Source organism: Podarcis pityusensis (assembly GCF_964106645.2).
Source record: "Podarcis pityusensis genome assembly, chromosome: 1".
Lineage (NCBI taxonomy): Eukaryota > Metazoa > Chordata > Lepidosauria > Squamata > Lacertidae > Podarcis > Podarcis pityusensis.
Window position 1 is genome coordinate 99911304 of NC_138028.1, and position 24152 is coordinate 99935455.

A 24152-nucleotide genomic window follows, 5' to 3' on the forward strand; every position below is an offset into this window, starting at 1 on the left:
ACAGTTCTCTGTTACCAGACCTAATAGGGAAATCAACACAAAATCGTCACATTTGTGTTCATAGCCTGGCGTACTCTGGTCCATGGGGTCATGAAGAGTCAGACACGACTAAACAACTAAACAACAACAACGATATTCTTGTAACATTAGAATAAAATGTAATCACAATGGGTTTTATCCAACTGATGCTCTTACATGAGTGCAGGAACTTTTGATCCAGCAGGAATCATCCATTAATGGAGAAGAAGAACAAATGATTTTTTTTATTAATTCTCCCTCTACCCTGCAGCCTCCAGCATTTTCTTCAAATGTCCTGGGCAATCTCCCATCAACCCAGAACTGGTTTATTTTATAGGATTCATAAAGTACTATAGCATTCATAATTAAAAACCAATATTAACAATATTAAAAGCCAAAAAATAAACTAAGCACTGCTGAATTCAGACACACACACTTTCCAGCCATATGACACATAATATTTCACTCTATGACAGTAGCAAGCGTTACCTCCCCCCGTTTCATGCCTCTTCTGGCTCTGGGAGGCTAGCGGGGAGGGGAGCTTGTCATAGCAGGAGGGAGAGGCACCTGTGATTCTTCACCAACCTGAGACTCATCTCTGCCTCTTGGCATCCCTCCTCCCCTGCTTAGACTTCTGCCTTTGATTCTCTCTTCCATAGATTCCCCCAGCTTACTAAGTCCTGTTACCTCATTTGGTTCTGACATCTCCCCTTCCCAGTCTTCTCCCTCTGACCACTCATTGTTGTCCCACCACCACTCCCCAGGGTTTCAGACCTCTTCCCTTGGTGGTTCTCCAGCTGGTTCTTCCCACCATTCCTCTGCATCCAACTAATCCATGACTTTATTCAGTTCATTAAAGACATATAGACATAAGGCCCCCAGCAGCAACTCAGTCCTGAAAATTCCTCAGGCTGGAGGTGGGATAGCACAGGTGAAACCAACCACCCCATAATAACAGATTAAGTCTCTTCTTCTGGAAACACTTCCGTTATGAAGGCTCCTAGGGTTAGAGGCTGGAGCAAAGCAGGTGGAAATGTTTGTTGTTCACTGGAGATTCCTTGTCTATAATTTCAAGTGCTTCCAATTCTAGGGTGAGACTAGTTTAAACCTGAGTGCATTCACCAAGTTTATAATGGACTTGGAGGATCATTTTCAGTTCAGCTCTAGTTCTAAGCTGAATTTATCACTCAGTATGGGAAATGGGGTGCTCCTTGCATCCCGATATCAGTTTATGTAAGTTATGCCTTCTTGATCACGACAGTCAGGACTGCCCCACGACATTTTGTTGCCCGAGGTGAATAATCTATTTATTTATAAAAAACATTTATATGCCACTCTTTCATAAAAAAATTGAAAACAAAAGCAGAAAACATTTTTTTTTTTGTTGCTATGTAAGTTCTAAAGAACTTATCTATAGAATATGGTTATAAAATGTCCATTTTCTACTTTCTATCATACAAGAAACTTCATTTTGGGTGGGTGCATATTAAGTATTGAAAATATGTAACCTTTAGAAATTTCCTATATATTCTAGATTTATTTATTTACTTACTTACCTACTTACTATATTTTACCATGTAGTCCCAAAGTAAGGTGGGACTCAATGTCATAGAAATGTGGCTCACTTTAATTCTAAACTTCGTTTCAAACATACTGTGGTGAAATCTAGTACATTTTAATTTCACATTGTTCTTTTCTATGATATTGGCCTGAATATTGTATGATCTTTACAATTACTTTCTCCTATTTTTCATTTCCTCAACTATATTTATAATTATTAAGTAGGGGGTTATCTTATTTGATCATCATTTAGAATATTGTTTTATTTAATATTTCAATAAAATACTTAAGTCTGCTATTTAGCAATTTCTGAAAACATTCCATTCCAAAAATACAGTGGCTATTTTGTTTTTCATGCAAAAACAAAACAAAAAAGGACGATAGAGGGAGAAGGGTACAATCAAACATTAAAGTGTTGAACAAAAGTTTACCTTTCTCACGTCCTCTATTGAAGACTTTCACTTCCTTCAAATTTATTCCAAGACCTGTCCTCATGGATACCGCCTCTGTGGCATCGTTTTTGTGGCCTCGTCTGATGGAGCCATTTGCATGAGCTCTGCCAAAAAAATAAAAAAAGGAAATATCTGATCCACAAATCTCAACTAATTAAAATAAATTAAGTCATTAAAATGCAGGAGACATCTGGCCTAGCAGAAGGTGAAAAAGCATACTTTTGACTGTGATGTTGATATGGTTTAGCTTTGAATATCGAAAAGTGCCTTTTCTCTGGAAATTACATAGCTTTGTGAGATCCTTTCAGTGACCTTGCTAAAGAATGGCTAATCCTACAAGGGTGAAGCATCTGGCACAGAAATAACATTTTGAGACTCAAATACTTATGGAAAAATAAATTACCTGTCAGACCAGTAGATGTAAGCCCCGAAGACTGCGACTGAAAACATATCCACATTGCTTCCTGACAGCACAATCTCCCGATTCCTTCCACTCTCAAGGTCGATTCTTTCTATCTTGTCCATTCGAGCATCACACCAGTATAATTTATTTTCCTATGGATCAATTGAAAGGTAAGCTCCAAATACTTTTATCCTAGCTTTTATTAGGAAAATAAAATAATGAATGTTATGTGGTATAAATGTTTTAGCATAGCATAGCATTAAATGGACTCTATTTGGAAGATGACACAAAACCAACCTCATGGTCTACAGAAATTCCATTAGGCCATGTAATTCCAGTGCCAACAAGAACCATCTTCTCTGATCCATCTAAACGTGCTTTGCCTATGCAGGGTGCCTGTCCCCATTCTGTCCAGAATAAATATCTATAACATGGGAAAAAATAGGATAAAATCTATGTTTATTGAAATTGATCACAGGGCAAATTCTTGAGTACTATGAGCATTAGAAGGTTTGGGAAAGTTCTCATCACTGCCTGTTCACTGCATCTCTCACATATGTTTCTGAGAGTCAGAGGGTATAATGGATGAATGGCGTGGGATAGGGAATAAGGGGCTACTATAGGAGGTAAAAATTGGCAAAAATCATACAGAAGCACCTTGTGCAAGAATGATAAACTTAGTATATTAAGAGGTAGGTGTACAATATATATATATTTAATTAAAGGTTTCGTTTGCTAACTTGCAATCTGTTACTTTGTTCACACATGCTTCTGTATACACAAATGTGCTCCATGAGATATGAAAATTATTAAGAATTTTTGCTAGTACCCACCCCTTAATGGCATCACATCATAGGTCTGCATACTGGATTCCCAGCACTGGCCCAAAGGGGACTATGAACTATGGCCCAAATCCAAATTGTTAAACAATTAGTTCCACATACTTATGTAAGCTTTTGGCTTGTACTTCTTGAACAGCTGCCCTTTGTTCCACATGGGAAACATTTCCATTACTGATAGGAGACTAAGGCTGAGAGAATTACATTTTGATAAGATTGCAAAAGAAATTGAGGGCTAAATTGAGAGTTAAACTGGGAACATGAATACTTAACCACTATTTCAATAATTTGGTTCAAATGCATGCATATAAATTTTTAAGTTACCCTTTTTCTGGGTGTACAGCTATAGACCTTGGCTGGTCCAGACCCTGAGAAATGACTACATATCGAAAAGATCCATTCAGCCTGGAAACTTCAATATAGTTGAAGCCATGATCTGTCCAATATATATTACCTGGAATGGGGGGAAGCACCATTCAGTTATGGTGATATAAGCCTTTAAGAATGCTTATACTAACATGGCTATTGATGTAAGTTTTATGCCTGACTTATTACTTATTAATAAACAAAATCAACAGTTATATCGTATTTGTAATGGTCAAATGATACTATAGTATACTTGTTACAAATTCATACCTAACAATGCTAAGAGGATGTTTAAAATAAATCTTCAGGGAAAGGCCACAAGGAACAACAATCTATCCCCCCCCCCAACAGAGTACATCAGAGGTTCTTACTGAGTTAATAAAACAAATACATCCAGAATAAAAACAAACAAAAATAATGTGGCTAGATCTAGACTCCCCATGAGCGGAGTAGGTGATTTTCACAGACTCATCGCTCCTCCAGCAGCCCGCTTTGTCCCCTGAAAAGCTGGTCTGGAGGATTGAGCACTCTCTGGAACAACATGGAAGGTAGTGTTGGAGGCTGCAGGGGGAAGGAATATTATGGGTCTCTTACCCCACTTTCATTGGACTGATGCCTTTTCCATGAGTGGAAGGAGTCATAGATTCATGGAAATGTAGGGTTGGAAGGGACCCTGAGTCCTTCCAGCCCTATGCTTGCATCCATCCCACTGAATATTGGAAAGGAAACTGAAAGATGCAAGCATAGCTAACCTACTATTTTCCCCATGGTTACAAAGTAAACATGATTTGAAATCATGACTAGTATCATTGTTGTTTTAAAAAGCATTTGATAGCATTGAATGGAGTTATTTATATCAGACGTTAAATTTAGCTTTGGAGAGAAATTTATCAAATGGATTAAATAGATCTATCCCACCTCCCTGGCATTTGTTACAGTATCAAGGGATGGGTTCTGATACTCTCCATCTTTATAGAGGATGTATCAGAGCTTCCCTATCTCTGTTAGTATTTACTTTATCAAGTGCTTTTTTTCTGGGGGGACACAGGGGTATGCACAGCCCTAAATATTTTGTGAATCTTAAGTTTGGCCTCATTGAGGGGCAGTATTTCAATATGAGTAGGAAAATGAGAGTACCCCCTAAACATTTTTTTAGGGGAAAAAGCACTGGCTTTATCAATCAAGTATTTCAGAGAGTTTATCTATGTTCAAAACTAAAAGGGGTTAACATTTTTTAAAAGTGCAGGGTAAGACTATATGCAGATGATTGCAAATTAACTTTGCTTGACCCAGCAGAGAGGTTTGAGAATGGGATAAAAATACACTCAGAATTTGCATTATTATCAGGTCATAAGGTTAATATGAACAAATCATAATGGTTAGGATTTAATGTTGGGAGAAAAGAAAAAGACATGATAGCCACAGACTATTAAATTCAGGGAGGGGGGCACCAATTCAGTACTTGAAGACATGGATAAATGCAAAATCATCATCATATCAATAACCAATTGCTGTGGGAGAACAATCCAAACTGTCAATGTGTGTGGATTGGATGGAAGTGCACCTCTACTGAGCTCTGCTACCTAAGCCAGCCTTCGGTCAGCCAACGAGAATGGAGTGATCAGTGTAGCACTTTCCTGGGTGGGCAGTAGGATCCCCACCAACAGCAATGTGGCAGGGAATGGGAGGTTCTAAGCTGGTCCAGGAGCTGTTGGTTCTTGAAATGGTTTCACTGCTATCACACACAGCATCAAGTCAAATACGGGCTCAACTGCTTCATGAGCTATAGGCTGCCGCAGCAATCTACCTCCCATCCACTTTCTGCCAAGGCCACCAAACATAGCAGGGCTGTGATGTCAGTGGTGGCCATGCTGCTTTGTACAGTCTCATCAACCAAGATTGTGCTTAGCCATCCATTTAAATAACATGATAATACCAGATGACAGATAATTAGTAATAACATTTATTAATGGCAGCACATTAGCTATTGCCAACAGACGGAAAACAATTAACCCACACTCATATGCATGAAAAGATTGGATATAGTTTATATGGTGGCATATAAACTAAAAGAAAGAGACAGCAAAATGATCGGTTCATACTAAAGAGCGTCTTTCTCTCTTCAGTACTGGAATGACAAAGTGCAAACATGCTCTTGCTCTTCTCTTGTGCAATCTTATTAATCTACTTTTACAATCATTTGTTTCATATATATAAATTGCCACAGTACTATTCTATTTATTGTTCCTGGGGGGCGGATGTGAAATGAGACTGATAATGTTTTTCATACGAAAGGTAATAAAAAAAGGAAAAGTCAAGCAAAACCTAAATGAACCTAAATAAAGAATTAAAAATGAAGAACTGGTGTTACCCGCTATCCAGTCCACTGCAATGCCTTCTACTCTTCCCAAACCATTTGTAATGATGTCTTCCTTCCATGTCTGGTCCCTTCTAGCTCTGCTTATTTTGTTGAACCCCATGTCTGTCCAGTAGATTGTATCATTTCCTACGAAAGAAATATTAAAAATTAGCAAGTATCAAAAATGCAACCTTAAATCTGTAATAAATGCCATTAATCAACTTAAAACAAGATCTTGTGGGACGGGCTCATTCTAATGGTGGCCTCTTCTTAGCACCTCAAGTGCATGGAGATGTCATTGATGAGAAACAGTCCTCCATCTTGGGGATGTGTACATAGCTGCTGTGATTTATGTAACTCTGCAAGACTGGGGGGGGGGGATGTTGGTACACATAAGCAGTGTACTTCATGAGCCGTCTTATTGACAGAAGTGTGAATACACATGACAGTTCGCCTCTTCTGTGAGCAAGAAAAGAATAGGTTTCCATCTTTACTGTTCATCAAAGTTGAGCTGTTTATCAAATGAGAAGATATGATGTTGTATAAGTTTGGTCCTCCAGGCGGTGTTGCCCTCATTGGGATTGGGGGCACTGGGTTGGTGGCATTACACCCATAGAAATGACACACCTCCACCCCCATGAGCCACTGCTGTAGTAAGTTTTTATACACACTTGCCTTCCCCTTGTCCCTTCTAACATTCGTCTTTCAAATGTTTAGTTAGTATGTTTAGTTAGTAATCTAGGTTGGCAAGTATAGATCAACTCTGATAAAAGGTTTCGTGTTCAGTTGCATCAAAGATTCAGGACTTCTGCTCCCTCCTCGAATTCACATGTCACTTCCAAAAAAGATTATGGTGACAATATTTCGTAACTGCTCAAGATGTTAAAATATGTGTAAAATAAAGATAAATATTTGCATTCACCTGCATGAAAATCTATGCCCACAGCAAATGAGGCTCCTGATATAGGCATTAATGCATCTGTCTTATCATTTGGATCAAGAGGAACTCCTCTGATTCCTTCATGAACAGAATACATCAGGAATGATTCTATGCCTAAAGAAAACACACATGCACAGAAACAGTAAAGATTAAAACCATTATGAATATCAGCAACCGGGGTGGATGACGGGGACTTCAAGGGACATTGGAAGGGAAAGAGGAATCAACATCAAACCTCATTAATAGCCTAATAGCTGTTTTTAGGATCTTATCTGATTAATGGTAGAACATATAAATGGAACACAAAAGTTCATACAAAAAAGTTGTATGAAAAAATAAGCACCTAATGCTACAATTCTATATCCATTTACCTAGGAATAAGTCTGAGGCAAATGGTTTCCTTTGGAACCAATCTGGTGCTTCTCCCAGTTCATTTGCACCCTGACCACCTCCCTGGCCCCTCAACCCTTCCCTTCTCCCTCATGATAAGTGACTGACTTGCTGGGAACCTAGCATAGGGGCTACACCCCAGCTGGTGAGCTACTTCTAAATAGCACTATAATTCAATTACTCCAGTCCCTTTGCATTCATTGGACAAAACTAAAGCTGAGCCAAAAACAAAACAAAAAAACAACTTTTTTTTACAACATTTCTAAAATGTTAATTTCCACACACCCCTGTGGTGGCTGACATTTTCCCCATTTTGAGAGGCCATTTCTACATGGCTTTAAACAGAAAACGGCAAGGTGTGAGGAATTTTACTCTTACTAAGCACTTGGGCAGAATATTGCCTTCACGTTTACCCTTATATCTGCAAAAATTAAAAGGATATATGGTTTCTTTCTAAAAAATAAAATAAAATAAAAGCTTGATTTTCAAGGAAACTCCTGGAACATTGGATGGTTTGTATGGTTTGCCCTGTGAAACGTCTACAAATATTGATTACTTTGAGCCAATGGTTTTCAAAATTTCTAAACTCAGAGAACATTTCCCACATTAACTTTCTTGCCTTGTAGAGGATTATGTGAACCGAGAATGAATCAAACATTAAAGAGGAACATCAATAATAGCAGACAAGCTGTCTTTCAAGAAACCATGTCCTTTCTTATAAAGAACCCCCTAATAAGCTTCCACGGAAACCTAGTGTTCCCAAGAACATAATTTAAAAGTGCTGTTTCAAGCAATTATTTCAGGGCATGTGTACAACTTACTAACACACTGATATATTGCTGATGGAAAAGTTTGAAAACGCACAAAGAGAGAGTGAAATCAACGGTTACAATTTCTTTGGGCCTTTTGCATATTTCCATTTGTTTGTTAGAAGCAACATGTCAGAAGGCTCCGAAATCACTAATTCTGAAACTGCAAGAACTAGCTTTCTGTTATCAACATCAAAATGCAGAGATTGGAATTACAACAAATCCCGTATTAGTTAATTTTGTAAATTCTATATAGTATAGCAAAACCTGTAATAGCAATAACATACCAAAAATACACTCGGAAGGATCCAGAGTAACAATAGTCATTTTATTTCCCAACTATGAAGCAGTAGGAAATTACTCCAGTGCTTTTTATTTATTTCCTTTACTATGCATTATTATTTTATTTTATTTTATTTTATTTTATTTTATTTTGGTAATAGTGAAGCTGTACCTTGACATGACATACGGTTTTTCCGAAGGTTATAGCCTACAGTACACAAGCATGTCCGGGTTGATTCTGAGGTTGGTAAGCAAAGTTGGGAACATCCTCCATTATTGTGTTGACATGAATTGCTACCTATAATACAATGGAGTTGGGGAGGGGGATGAAATAGAAAACAATGTAACAATTATGTGTGGAATACAAATACGTAAAGGCTAAACTACATGTGACCTTAATTGCTTAATTCTGCCCTTGAGTATAGGTTCTGTTCGACAATAGCAGAGTAAAAGCTTTGCTCCACATCGGTGCCCTAAAATTCACTTTAACCATTAGCCCCCATTGGAGTTCCAATCTGGGTTGGCTACCAACACCTACAGTTTGCATTGCAAAAACATTTTATTGTATCACTGTGGAGCAATTAAAACACCTTATGCACCACTCTAGGATCTTGACACAGACTGAGCCTCCAGCACTGGCAATTGGGGGGGCCAGAGAAACGCGCTTCGAAGTAGCAAGTAGGACTATGACCATGAATTTTAAACATATTTATATAGTATTTCAATTAAGAAGAGTAGGGTTACAATTTTTGTGAAAATATTGCAGTGGCAAAATAATAATCAAATTTATTTAATTATGAAATGTTAGTTTTCTATTTTCAGTCAATCATAATTGTACAGTGGTAGCTCGGGTTAAGAACTTAATTCGTTCCGGAGGTCCGTTCTTAACCTGAAACTGTTCTTAACCTGAAGCACCACTTTAGCTAATGGGGCCTCCCGCTGCTGCCGTGCCGCCGGAGCACGATTTCTGTTCTCATCCTGAAGCAAAATTCTTAACCCGAGGTACTATTTCTTGGTTAGCGGAGTCTGTAACCTGAAGTGTATGTAACCCGAGGTACCACTGTATTTCAAATGTATGTACTTTTAAAGTCTTCAAACCATGAGGTTTTCAATATTTTGCAGAGAAAAATTATCAAAACCTTCTCTAATAAAATATTTTTATCACATGGCCACTTTCCAAACTATTTGGCATTCCCCTCCCTTTAACTCTAATTATATGTCAAGAAGTTTGCATTCTAGTAATCAAAGCTGCCACCCAGGGCAGAGTACACTTAAGCCCCATAGATTTCAATGAAATTTAAATGTGCATAACTGTGTACTAGATTGTAGTGAAGGCATTAGCTATATATGTTGTAAGGTTTTTGCTCTTTCCCTTCCCTCTGTTTTGTGGGTGGGTAAGTGGTCTTTTAACCAGCCTCCTGGAGAATAGGCAAGATGGGTGTGATAGGATTCTTTACCTGTGTTTGCAGTCATGAGATTGTTGTCTATCACATGACGGTGTATGTTTTCATTTCACAGTGTGGGAAGTGATGGAGACAGGAAGTTTATGTTAATGTGTTCTGTGAAGTGGGGCTATTGTCCTTTTTTCTTTCTCTCTGCGGTCTGATGAGAAAGAGGAAGGAGCTAAAGCAGAATACTATATGTAAATAAATTAGATTAGCCAAAATGCTGTGCTACTGAGTTCTGTTACACAAACTGCGAATACTCTGCGGATCCCTAAGTGTGCTGATGCTTATTGGTATCAGTTGCTGTGATGTTCGAGCTGAAGAAAGCTTTTGAAGCTCCCGAACGATCAACCAGGAGGGAGAGAACATGCTGGTTGGGCATGTGTCTCTGCCAGGGTCCTACACAAGAGTAGGACGATCCTAACAGGGTGGGCCAGCTGCAGGACTCTCTTGTTGCAAGCTCAAGGGGTAGAGGGAGCAGGCAGAATGAAAAGTCCCTATCTCTGCATCAATATTGAAATGCAATATCTACAATATTGTTATAGTTGGGGTATCAGACTCATAGAATTATAGAATTTCCCCCCTTCATTTTTTTTATAAAGAAATATTGGTTTTCCAATAATTACCCAATATTTCTTTGACACTCTGGGGCCAACTGCGCCAGAGTGGGTGAGCGGCCAATAATTACCCAATATTACCACACTTTTGCCAATTATGCAGATCAAAATAATTCCAATTAATTCTATATTTATACAATTTAATCAAAGTGGTTTCCCGTGCTCCTTGATCAATTATTTTTGTCCAGTTCTTATATTGCTGTGTTTCATGTTTTTTTTTTATTAACTTCTAATTACATTTCAGTTGGTATATTAATCGTTAAGGTAACAGCTGCATTTTAAGTGAATACTATTCGTGTTATTACATTATCTAACTTTTCATAGGATTTCAAAAGAGGTGCTCTAATTATTTTCCTTTTCTCTGCGTGTGTCAAGTCTGAATATATCCAGTTATAAAGTCCTTGGCCTTTGCCCGCTGTCCCATTCTTGAAATTCCTCCAATTGCTGTTGTCTCTCAGCGTAGCTGGGGTGGGGCTCTAATCTTGGAGAATTCTCAGAATATCTCATTAGCTCCCTCCCATCGTGCTCTCATCTTGCTCAATGTTTCTGGAAAAACAACATACTCCAACAGTCCACTCTTTCTCGCTACTCAGTCAAGAGTGTTGAAGTTTCCACAGCCTGAGAAAGAGGCATCCAACTTCCACCACAGGACATCTTGAAGTACTTCATTTTAATTAATCACCATCAGTGTCTCCATGCCTCCCTCATCTGCTGCCCCAAATCTTTACGACTGCATTTTGGCCAAAGTCCACTTGAGTTATATCTCTTCTCTGTTGTTTTTAAGGGTGGTAGAGGTGGTATCTGCTCTAGTTTCCCAAGATAATCCATTCCAGCAGTAGAGCTCTCCCCTCCTTCTATCTCTTTAAACCACATGCAGATAACTGTTGTTTTAATCACAGGCTTTATTCCATATTGCAGACCAACTTCATTTTATATCTTTAAGATTTTGCATCTGGAGAGGGTTGCCAAATCATTCATAAAGAAACTCAAAGTAAACAGGAAACCGGAGGCTCTCTTTGCCATCCACCGCCCTCACCAAATAAAATATTTTCTCAGTTCCAAACCTCAGATCAATGCAGCTGGGTAATTCCACAGTTCTGATGACAACAGCTTCTCTTGGAGTGTACCTGACTTTAAAGCCAGTTAGAAATCCAATTTAACAGGAGAACTTCTGCTTCTTAATGGCGGCATAGGAGGGTTTTGCCAGGCAAAGTGCTTTTTGCACTCAGAGCCTTCCTGCTGCCTTCATTCCATGCCAGAGCGAGAACTGTGAGTGAAGCCTGTTCCTCCCTTCCCTGAGAGGAATTTCCAAGAATGATTGACCCTCTATCATTCTTTTTTTTGCTTCGCCTTCTATCCCCGCGGTCTCGTGGAGGCTACCTCCATTAAGGCAGACAGGTACCGGGAACCAGAATGATAAAATTTTAGAGCTGGAAGGAACTGCTTGTAGTACATGAAATCCGGCTGGTGAATTAGGCAACATCACAGTTACAATGTTAGTAAAATGGAAAAAAAAGAGGAGAAACGTTAGACCTCACTACAAAATAAAGGAGTTGGGGTCCTTTAGACCTTCCATTCAAGGGCAACAGGCTCAATGAAGAACAGACAGGAGTTCTTATTGAGGCCTTATCTGCAGATAATTGATGCTAAATGAAGTTTTTGCTTTTATTAAATTCAAAGTTGATGTAAAGTTATGATGTTGCCTTTATTAAACCCAAGCAATGTGTGGTGTCTCCTCCTTTTCATTAGTGGTTCGGGTTACAAATACTAGTATGGAAATAGTTATATTCCATTTATTTGGTACTAATACAACTGATCTATCATCAAGAGCAGATGTCCTAAGTTGAGCTTCCTTCAATGAAAGTACTTCTGCCATTCAATGGATAGGGATTCGATTCAGTGAAGAGGAGACACAGTATTTATTGATTCTCCTGCACTCTCTGCCCTACCTCTTAGGCTGCTCCAGAGGGCTTCTGAACCCTTTGGAGAAAAAAAATTCAGGGGACACAAGGAAATAATAGCAGGAAAGAATAACTGGTGAAAATAACTTCTTTGATTCTTTATGTGAGAGAAGAGTGGAGTTCTGCTCACTGATCACTGGAGCAAACCATTCAACTGATCATAATCATAGAAAATACAGTTTACCTTGTTGTGCTGCTTTATCATACACCTTCATATGTACAACTCCTGCAGTTTTGTTCCGCAGAACTGTGGGATATCGTCCATCTTTCTTATTGCAGGTGCCCAGCTGGCCTAAGTTTTGGTCTGCCCACCATAGCTTCCGATCTGTAAAGATAATGTTTATCATTAAGGAAAAACACTTCTTTACTAATATAACAACTTTCATATAAAAATAGATTCCCATATGATGTCTTAGTTATTTATGAAGTAACATGTTTTTAATATATTATTTTATTTTTAAAAATGCCTCTCTCTGCACCTAAGCATTTTTAATGAACAACAAATAATATCATGTGGGTGGTTGGATTTATTTATTTGATATACCACCCTTCATCCAAAGATCACAAAGCAGTTTACAACATAAACACACCAAAAAAACCACAAAATACATAGCCAAATAGCAAAAAACAATACCACCCATCCAATGTATTAAAATAAGACCTATGAACAATGACAGTTCTATAACGTTACAGTGTTAAAAATGGCAAAGATTTGTCAAATACCTAAAGCCTCTTTTTTTTTTACAATTCTCTGTCACCCTATTAATAATAATTAAGATAAATAACAATTAGAAAGTAATACTGTTTAATTAAGTGCAATGCATGATGCTGTATGAGCAACACCACAGCTAGAAATACAAAGCAAAATACCATACCTTAGAGTTCCGGAAACAGTTTTGATGGTTTTTTTGTTCAGAATCAAAACTATTCCAGGAACTCTAAGGGACCAAATTTGTCTATTATGTCTAGAAGAAAGGCATTATATTATAACACTGGGTACCAGGCTCTCAGCACAAGTGGAGGTTCACCCCCTAGCTCCAGCACTAAAATATAGCCAACCCACTCAAAAAGCCCCAAAAGATTGGCTGTGTGTAAGAGATTACATGAAAAAACCGCATTGTTTTCAAACTATATCCTGGTTATGTTTTGACTAAATCTTGTAAAGAGTATTATTGAAAGAGAAAGAATTGGGAGACTTAAAACAAAATGAAGAGCAAATAACACAGTAAGGACAAAATTGCAAAAGGAAAGCTGCAGTGAGGTGGTAGGAAGTCACGGGTGGGAAAAGATTTGTATGGGTAGATGTATAATGTATTAATTTAAGGGATTATTTTGTAATTCCTCAAGAATATATGTATATGTACAATCTATACTCAATAAAAATAAAACTTTAAATAAATAAATAAATAAATAAATAAATAAATAAATAGTCCCATCCTCTGTTGAAAATCATTGTAACTGGACAAGTGCGGCTCAAAAGCTGGTATATTATACAGAATCATCATGCAAGTTGCCTTTTAAAAACACAGAGCAGGCCAGCACTATCAATGGCTCCAGACGTATTTCCTGGGAGTTATGAGACCAGTCCCAGCAACCTATGACAACTTGTGCTTGTAAAATGGCTGGTAAGGGGAAAAGCAAGAAAGAGCAGAGACTTTAGAGGACATGTCTACTGCTGTTGCTTTTTCATTTTTTTGAAAGGGGAACTCTTTATTAAGGCAAATCCAGACAATCAAATAAGTTCACCACCAAAACTATGACTCAGGCACCTACTTTCTCACCATGTATTTATTTATCTTACTAAATAATTTCTACCACACTCTTCAAGATCAGGTTTCCTGGCAGTTTATAAATAAAATGATAAAACTCTATCAATACAAAAATGCAACCAAATGCAGTTAAAAGCAGTATTTAAAAAAAAAAAAACCACACACCTCAAAACCACAGTGTAAAAGTCCTTTACAGCACATACTTATACATACATACACTTTAAGTAAGAACAATTGAGTTCACTGGTAAATGTGCATAGGATCACAGGCTTAGGACTAATTTCTTAGTTCTTATTAAAAAGCCCAAACATTTTTAAAAGCCTAGGAGAATAAAAAAGTGTCCAGAACACACATGTGAAGGAAGTGGATTTTGCTATCCTGGAATGACCGTAGGTCAATACTTGTAGGTATTGTTGCATAATTTACATGTATGGGGAAATATGTCTTTCTCATATGGACTGTTGCATCTTGTATGGCGGCGCATATTTTTACCTGTCTGTTCATTTGGGAGATTGTCATGTTAATGTGGACTTCCGCCTTTGTAATGGGACTTCCTTTCGCTCTCCTATCCTCATACCTCATGCCCCTCAAATCTCCTAGGAAAGGCTGGAGGAACCAGGAAGTATTTAAGCAAATACGTCCTGGAAAAAAGTTATTGCACTAATGGGATGATTTTGTTGGATAAAACACATTGTTCTCTTACTGTGGTCTGCTTTGTATAAGTTATATATGTTTTAGGTAATTGTCTAAGATATTTTAAAAAAAATTAATTGATTGTTATAAATTGCCTTAGAGATCATATGGTCAAAAAGCGGGATGTAATTAAATAATGCATGCATTAAATAAACATTAATAAAATAGGTAAATTGAATTAATATTTTCTCTTGAAAAAAGCTCATTATTTTCAATCAGAAAACACAGGATCATCAGTATGTTATTGAAGGGTTCACACAGGAATTCTAAATATGAATAATTGACAACTGACAGCTGTGAAAAAGGCAAATTCCATACTTGGGATCATTAGTAAAGGAACTGAAAATAAAACTACCTCTATCATCATGCAATTATACAAATCTATGGTACAACTGCATTTGGAATAATGTGTACAGTTCTGGTCGTCACATATCAAAAAGGATATTCTTGAGTTGGAAAAGATTCTGAAAAGGGCAATGAAAACAATCAAGGGCATGGAACAATTCTCCTGTGAGGAAGGATTTCAGCATGAATGGCTTTTTGGTTTAGAGGAAAGGTAAGAGTTGACGTGACAGAAGTTTATAAAATGATGCATGGCAGAGAGAAAGTGGATACATGATTTTTTCCTCCTCCCTCTCTCATGACACTAGAACTCATGCGAAGCTGTATGTTGAAAGATCCAGTTCTTCAGCATGCAGAACATACCGGTAGCTAAACTCGTAGTAGGGAGTGACAGCCACTAATTTAGATGGGTTTCTAAGAAAGGGTTAGACAAATTCTCAGAAGATAATTTTATCGGTAGCTAGTACCATAACTGAAGGGACGCGGGTGGCACTGTGGGTTAAACCACAGAGCCTAGGACTTGCTGATCAGAAGGTCGGCGGTTCGAATCCCCGTGACGGTGTGAGCTCCCATTTCTCGGTCCCTGCTCCTGCCAACCTAGCAGTTCAAAAGCACGTGTAAGTGCAAGTAGATAAATAGGTACCACTCTGGTGGGAAAGTAAACGGCGTTTCCGTGCGCTGCTCTGGTTTGCCAGAAGTGGCTTAGTCATGCTGGCCACATGACCCGGAAAATGTACACCGGCTCCCTCGGCCAATAAAGCGAGATGAGCACCGCAACCCCAGAGTCGGTCACGACTGGACCTAATGATCAGGGGTCCCTTTACCTTTTAGTACCATAACTATGCTGTGCTGCCGTGGTCAGAGGCAATATGCTTCTGAATATCACTTGCTGTAAACCACAGGAGGGGAGGGTGTTCTTGTGCTCAGGTCCTGCTTGTGGGTTTCACACAGGCATCTGGTTGGCCGTGTGCCCCTTACAAGGCCTGCCCCACTCCATACCTCCCATTGCTCAGTACCATTGCAAGTGGAGTCCTCCACTGCTCTCCCCAGCTCCCCTCTTCCAAGGCACATCTTACCTCTCTTAATTAAAGGCAACCCCCCCCAAATTAAAACACACACACACATTAAAAAGCAGTTAAAACAACTTTAAACATTTTAAACAATTAGAGCAAGGCTATCCCCAGGGAATATGATGTTATGGGGGCAGCCCTTGCCCGCGCCTCCCTCCAAAGCCATTCCCCCGAAAAGGGAGACCTCGTCAGCCCAGGTCTCGTTATAGCCCCGCTCCCCTGGCAGATTGAGCCAATGTGGGCTCTCAACCAGTCAGTCTGCAGGGGGTGAGGCAGGCATCCCTCTGCTGGTCAAAGGTGCAAAATGGCAGGCTTCCTGAAGAGGAAGCAGTTGGGTCTCCTAAGGTCTTATTAAGACGCTGCCTCTTGACATACCTGCTTAAGTGTTGTGTAATGAGGCAACAAACACATGTCATTAATAACAAATAGCAAAGTCATTTGTCAGCACAAGTCCTAACCATTAGAAGACCAGCTCCTTTCTTTGTTGTTTGCTGAATTGCCTGACAGCCAATAAGCCCTTATCACTAATTGACATTGCAAAAATATGTTCTCAGAACACCAGGTCAGTGCCTTCACCCGGTCTACCTAGTAATATGCTAATGTCCCCAAGGGGATTGAGTCCTGTTTCATCATAGAATGCCTTAGGTCAGCTTTCCACAGAGAACAACAAAGTCTAAACAGTTCCCTAATTCCACTGAGCTGCTTGCTTTTAATTAATTTACAACTCAATAGCCCAACAACCTATAATACTCAGCCTCCTTTCTCCAGGCTCTCACACAAAACACACAACCTCACCCAAGGTTTTATCTCCTCCCCACTCCCCACTTTTGTGCTTTTATTGAATCAACCAAGAAAAACATAATTTCTGGGGCTGAACCAAAGTTCACAAATGAGAACATTTGGCTCAAATTTTAGGAGGGGCCAAAAATCATTCTCCTGAAAATAGGTATGACTTGAAGGGTAAGGGTTAAAATTCTTTAAAATAAATTTCAGGGGGCTAATCCTTGGTGGTGGTGGTGCAGTGGTCCTTCCCATTGCCTCCCCCTTTCTTTATTCTAACTCTGCCAACCATGGGAGTGACAGAGCTGCTCTCGGCAGCCAAATCTGACCCTCCCCTGCAAATGACCTGTTGTAGTACAACTCGAGGACATTATGGGGACATCAGTGGCACCCACCCACTCCTATTGAAGCCAATTCCCTTTTAATTCCTCTTCAATTGCTTTTTAAATTTAGAAGACACTATATTGCAATAGTGCAATAAAGTGGTCTGCTGATCCCATATATATTTGATATTTTGTAAATCAGGCATATCTACATATAATTAATTTACTTTAAAAAAATACTCTTCAAGCAAACAGGAGATCAGAAAAGCAAAGCAGCTATGATTAACAGAAAATCAAAGCAGCTAAGATTAACAGAACAAACTTAAACATGTCTACGCAGCAATATTTCCCGCTGCACTCGTGGAAGGGGTGGCCTTTTGATCCAACAGAAATGTCTACTGCAGAAAGGGGAGGGGAGTATTGTCATTTTGTCTTTCCCCCTCCCCTATGTCACCCCCTTATGGAGAGTCACCCAATTATTTGATGTTGGTTTTCAGAAGATGCAGGCTTGAGGGGGAATCAGTAAAATATGCCTCCCCTCTTTTTCTGTCAGAGGCATAAGGGCATCAACTGGATCCCAGTCATTGAGTTCAATGAGGGTTATCACCCAGCAAGTAGGTATAGGATTGGAGCCCAAATATATGTCTCACGTCATTTCATATATACCAGTGGCATAGACTCATTCTTTTCTTACTCATAATGCATAGAAATTCAAAGTGTTTATTAGGAATCTATACAGATGCTTTGTGCATACATTGTGAATGCCTCACTGAACCACAGTAATAACGAATGCATTTTTCCCCTCTCTAACACTTTAAACAGATCTACAGGTTAATTAAGTTCAAATGTGATGGCATCCACTTCCTGTGCAATATGATAAATTTATAAAATGATAATGGCATCTCCTAAACCAATGATTCTGTGAAAAGATTGTTCTATACACATTATTATTATTATTATTATTATTATTATTATTATTATTATTGTTGTTGTTGTAAATGTTTCTGAAGAGGTACAATGAATGTGTTTTTACAGCCACTGGCATGGACATAAGATGGGAACAGCAACAGCATTAAATAAAACAATGGATATATGAAAGAGAATTTCTAATTATGGACCAGATCATCAAGCCTGGCCCAGTTCTGTTAGATGGATACAGAACAACAACATGCAAATAGAGAAAAAGTTAGGCAACACTATCCTCCTCCAGTACTAAGACAAATTCTATTCACTATAACAAACACTTTCACCCTTCCTACGTTATTTATGATTGATCAAAACTCACAGTACTTTATTTATTTATTTATTTATTTCATGCCTAGGCTACCCATGTATAAATGCTGTAACGGGAACCCAAAATCCATGCAATGAGAGACTATGTTTGCTGTGGTCAGTATCATTGCTAGCTATTGTTTAGGATGTTAGCCATACCCTTCACTGTTCTAGCATTGCAAAAGTGAGGCAATCAGGAGTCAGACTCTTCCGACTTCAATCATACAAAGAAGTGTTCAAATAGTAGCTCCCTATGCAATCAATAAGCGGAATATTCACAGTACCGTTCAACTAATGGGCCTAACAAAATTCTTGCTCCTTGTCAAGTCCTATACCAGGTAACTCCGCAACCGGGAGCTTCCCTGTGCAATCTGAGCAACATGTCTTCTTCAGTTCAGCATACCCCAAAGGAACATGTCATGGTAAGGCTCTTCTGCCTATTGCACTACTAATTAAGATAGTTGCTATTTGCATAAATAGTAAATAGTCTCTAGTCCACCTACCTCTCCTGCTAATTCCAATCATGTAATTAGACAATCCTGTTATCTTTGTTCTCAGATCACAGAATCATTTTTTCACAACAGACATTAGAATTAGAAGACAATTCAGCACAGGGTTATCTCATCACTAGCCCTTAGAGTATTGGCCTTCTTTGCAGTCTCCTGCACCTATACAATTAAAAAAAATTCAAAAAATCAAAACAGAATTCTCAAAAATAGCCACATGCTGTTATCTTGTTTTCATCTTTGCAGTGACAATGGCTAAAATCCTTCTTAGGCTGCATAAATCCCATTAAAATCTAACTGTGAGCCAATGTCATTTCCTTTGTACAACTATTCTTTAATTACAGCAGAAGTTGTAATTTCATCATATTGGGGAAAACCATTAGTAAATTTGACTAAGCTCAGGAACTAAAAGTTCCAGTCACACAAAGGCTAGGCAATCAACTACATTTTGAGGAACCAGGAAGACTTGACATTTCAATGTAAAATAAAGAAGTAAAGAAATAAAAGAGCCTAGTTATTCAAAAGGAGATTTTCTATGCTCACCTGCCAAATACATAACCTTAAGCTAAAGAGCAATGTTTGTTCCCATTCAGTTGGAACAGAGAAAACACAGAAGAACACAGTTTAAGTTCCATCTATTATGTACAGGCAGCAAGTGTGCTATGTAAGCAGAAAACTTGTATACTTTTTAAGCGTCCTTCACACATTCTTAAGCACTAACATTTGTTTTCACTTAAATAGTTGATTAACTGCATAATATTAAAGTGTATCAATATTAGAATAGACAGATCAAATTAAAATACCTACCTGTGCTATTCACATACTATTTTATTTTAATATTTTAAGTATTATGTTACATTTAAAAATATGTAATCAATTTATGCCAACAGTGTTTTCCAGTAGCTAATTATAAACTTATTACTGTAGTTGGTTTATACTGATATAGAGGTGTGTGTATATATATACCTGTGTGTATGAGAGCACGCGCACAAAAATACACAGACACACACACACACACAAATATATATACAGTAACACTTCTGTACTTAGTGATACATCTTTTCCTTCAAGAGTTGAAACAATACTTTGAATACAGATTCCGATGGGGTATTAATTTTCATTAATGATTGTTTAAATCCTTAAGAGATGACAACCATATACTGTACTTAAAACTGGACAAATTGCCCAGATATATTTCATTTATTACTGCTAATGTGCTTAAGAATATTGTGGCAGTTAGAAAATTTAGGTGTACAGTGGTACCCCTAGTTGCGGACAGGATCCATTCTGGAGCTGCGGTTGAATCCTGAGGTTTCCACAACTGGAGGGACTGCTTCTGCACATGCACAAGCGGCAGTAGAACGCTTCTGCGCATTTGCATGCAGCAAAAACCCAAAAATATACTTCTGGGTTTGCCGTTTATAACATTTGTTATAGTGAATATTGCCTGTCATTATAACCAGTTCAGGACTCATTGAATTGCTAAAGAGTATGTAGATGGATATCTGTTTAGGGGAAATATAATATAATATAATATAATATAATATAATATAATATAATATAATATAATATAATATAATATAATATAATATAATATAATAGTGTATGCATCAGTTAATTTAAAATGTAAGCTACAACTTTCTACATTTCTATACTGTGTGAAATAAATAAAACACTTCAGGTATTCAAAGTATTTGTCATTTGTTTGCCTCTGTATTCAATAAAAATGTATGTTAATGTAGTAGTTACAGTCTTAATTATTGGTTATCAAATCCTATGACAATTTTGCTAGGATTCATGCATATCCTGGTGCATATACAAAACAAACATGAAGAGTTTGAAAGGAACTTTTTTGCCTTCGGCCATGGTTATCACAGAAAATGAGATGGAGGAAAACAGAGGACCTTTCCATTAAATCTTTGTTAAAATCAGCATGGTACACAATGAAAACAATTTTACATTATATAAGAGTATATAAAAGCACACAGCTGATATGTGCATTTCAGAAAGTTTGACTACTATAACAATACTTAATTCTAATTTGCACGGTCAGTATCATATTTTATCAATTATGTACCTAGTTTATTTGTTCAAATATATTATATTGATCACTTAACTAACAGAAAGCTTGTTTGAGATATTTACGTTAATTTTTAGTCACAAGTGAGATGGGCTTGAACAAGACTAAAGAACATCTCCAAAGAAGACCCCCCTGCCCCTTGCAAATCCACTGTGACCTGCATTGATTTTGCACACCTCACAATGACTCACTGTTCACCAAATGTAGATTGTCTAAGAAAATCCAAATCAATGCCTAAATCAATGCCTAAATCAAGGTCTTTCTAAGGAAGCAGGGTGTTGGTTCTCAACTTTATTGCTACTTGCTAACAAATGCAATGTCTGAAGTGGAGCTTTTTTTAGGTGGGGGTGTGTGGAACTGAAGGGAACTGCCCCAGGACTCACATATGAGAGGGGCTCATCAACACTGGCCTTGCAGCATTGTTGCCAAGACTCAGGAAAAACAGAGAGTGAATCATCCTATCTCCACTTATTGCTGATTTCACCAACTGGGCTGGGGTCTTCCTCTCTGCATACAGAGGCCATCTGCTCTCCTGCCCTGTCCCCACACTGGCCCTGCATGCAAAAGTGATGCTGCTGCCAAGAGACTAGATCTGCAATGCTGCCCCTCCCCATGGATATTCCTGATCACCCATAACAGGTAAAGTGGGGCAAGCCATGCTAATTGTTCTTCAGTGATGATATATTTGTGAGAAGAAAAATCCCTTAAAGATAGTGCTAGCCCCCATCTTTCTCCAGGAAATCTAATAATAATAATAATAATAATAATAATAATAATAATTTTTATTTATACCCCGCCCTCCCCGGCCAGAGCCAGGCTCAGGGCGGATAACGCCAGTAAAATTACAATAAAAACATAATGGGGGGAGGAGGGGGAATTTAAAATACAGGTTAAAATGCAGCCTCATTTTAAAAGTAGCCCACGGATCAAAACCATAAGGGGAGGGAAAACATAAGGGTCAGATTGAGTCCAAACCAAAGGCCAGGTGGAACAGCTCTGCCTTGCAGGCCCTGCGGAAAGATGTCAAGTCCCGCAGGGCCCTAGTCTCTTGTGACAGAACGTTCCACCAAGTTGGGGCCAGTACTGAAAAGGCTCTGGCCCTAGTTGAGACCAATCTAACCACTTTGCGACTTGGCACCTCCAAGGTGTTGTCATTTGTGGACCTTAAGGTCCTCCGCGGGGCATACCAGGAGAGGCGGTCCCGTAGGTACGTGGATCCTAGGCCGCGTAGGGCTTTAAAGGTCAAAACCAGCACCTTTAACCTGACCCTGTACTCCACCGGGAGCCAGTAAAGCATTGGATGAATGTGATCCCGCGGCAAGGACCCCCTAAGGAGCCTCGCTGCGGCATTCTGCACCCGCCGGGGTTTCTGGGTCAGCTTCAAGGGCAACCCAATGTAGAGTGAGTTACAATAATCAAGCCTGGAGGTGACCGTCACATGGATCACTGTGGCCAGATCAGGGCGGGAAAGGTAAGGGACCAACTGCTTAATACGGCGGAGATGGGAAAATGCCACTTTTGCTGTGGTTGCAACCTGCGCCTCCATGGAAAGGGAGGCATCAAAGGTTACACCCAAGCTCTTGACAGAAGGCGCTGGCACTAACTGAGCCCCCGCAAGAGATGGGAATGGCCGCCCAACCCCATGTCGCCCCGACCCAGCCAGAGGACCTGTGTCTTCAAAGGATTTAACTTCAACCGGCTCCCACGCAGCCATCCAGCCACAGCTTCCAAGCATCTGGGAAGAGGAGTTTGATTTGGGCAAAGGGTGCATGAGGGGAGGCTGTTCTCCTTACAAAAAAATGGGCAGCAGAATGCACAATAATTTTAAGGGCTAATATGTAGATGCAGTTTCACCATTTTACTTAGTAAGCAACAGAAACGGTAGCTACTGAAACAGCTATTGGGGGAATATGAATTTAATTAGCTGCTTAGACTTAGTTGAGCCATTAATTTGCCTAGCACAGTGCTGCCCTATTCTGTCTGGCAACTATGTTTCTGGCATGCAGTCCTCCTACCATTTATGCTCTTTAACTGGTGATACTGACAATGGAACTTGAGACCATTCCCCCTGCACAAACACCATCCGAGTACCCATCACAATTTGCAGGGCCAGTGCCAAAGATCAAGGGGTCTTCAGCACGACCCAGGGATCCCCACCCACCACCAATCCTACTTCTTACAGCGGCAGAGCTGTCTATCCTCCTCCTCATTCCTCTTCTATATTACTTAAAACAACAACAACAAACACATACACAATCTTCACCAACAGCTCCCTAGGCACTTGGGCTCCCAACAAGAGCCAAAGGAACCCTCCTTCTCATAGAGCCAGGCATTGCGAATTGCTGCAGAATTGTTTTTTAAAAGCATTTCCAGCTCCCATGACAACAAGTAATAATCATTATTAATTTAAAATAGTTCAGTTTTTTATCCTGCCTCTTTGGCAGTGCCAACGTCAGGCTCATATGTGCCCATAGTGCTGGAAAACCAAATGGTGGTGGTGCAGGCAGGGTCTGGTAGTTGGCACCAGTAGCACTGCCTGTTTGAGTTCTCTGCTCCCCTAAAATTAAAACACACACTCACTGATGCAGGCAGAAGAAACTAAACACAACAACAACAGACTCTCCCCCTACCACCACCACCTCTGAGGCTGGCAAAATTAGCAGCTGGAGTAAGTAGCAGAGCACAGTCTGGAAACACTGAGTAGGCAACAGATCACAGTTTGACAACCCTGATTAAAACCAAATACCCAAACTCTGAACATTTCCAGTTTCACATTTTTAACTAACTAAAAAAATAGTGATTTGGTTTTACTGCCCTGTCTGTCAGCTCCAGTCAGGGAAGCACAACCCATTGCACCTGAGATTAACAAGTATATC

The 24152-nt window shown here is 39.1% G+C and overlaps 1 protein-coding gene across 3 annotated transcripts in view; it reads right to left on the reverse strand.

Moving 5' to 3' along the window:
- The window catches only part of LRP1B (LDL receptor related protein 1B), a 776343-nt gene that overhangs the window by 123793 nt on the left and 628398 nt on the right, over nucleotides 1-24152 (reverse strand). For all 3 annotated transcript variants that reach the window (XM_081004634.1, XM_081004635.1, XM_081004633.1), the window contains 8 exons: nucleotides 12626-12766; nucleotides 8591-8716; nucleotides 6920-7051; nucleotides 6010-6144; nucleotides 3597-3726; nucleotides 2731-2857; nucleotides 2434-2585; nucleotides 2010-2134 (listed from right to left, as the gene is read on the reverse strand). In XM_081004634.1, the coding sequence (XP_080860760.1) occupies nucleotides 2010-2134; nucleotides 2434-2585; nucleotides 2731-2857; nucleotides 3597-3726; nucleotides 6010-6144; nucleotides 6920-7051; nucleotides 8591-8716; nucleotides 12626-12766 (1068 nt within the window). The remainder of the gene's footprint in view (nucleotides 1-2009; nucleotides 2135-2433; nucleotides 2586-2730; nucleotides 2858-3596; nucleotides 3727-6009; nucleotides 6145-6919; nucleotides 7052-8590; nucleotides 8717-12625; nucleotides 12767-24152) is intronic.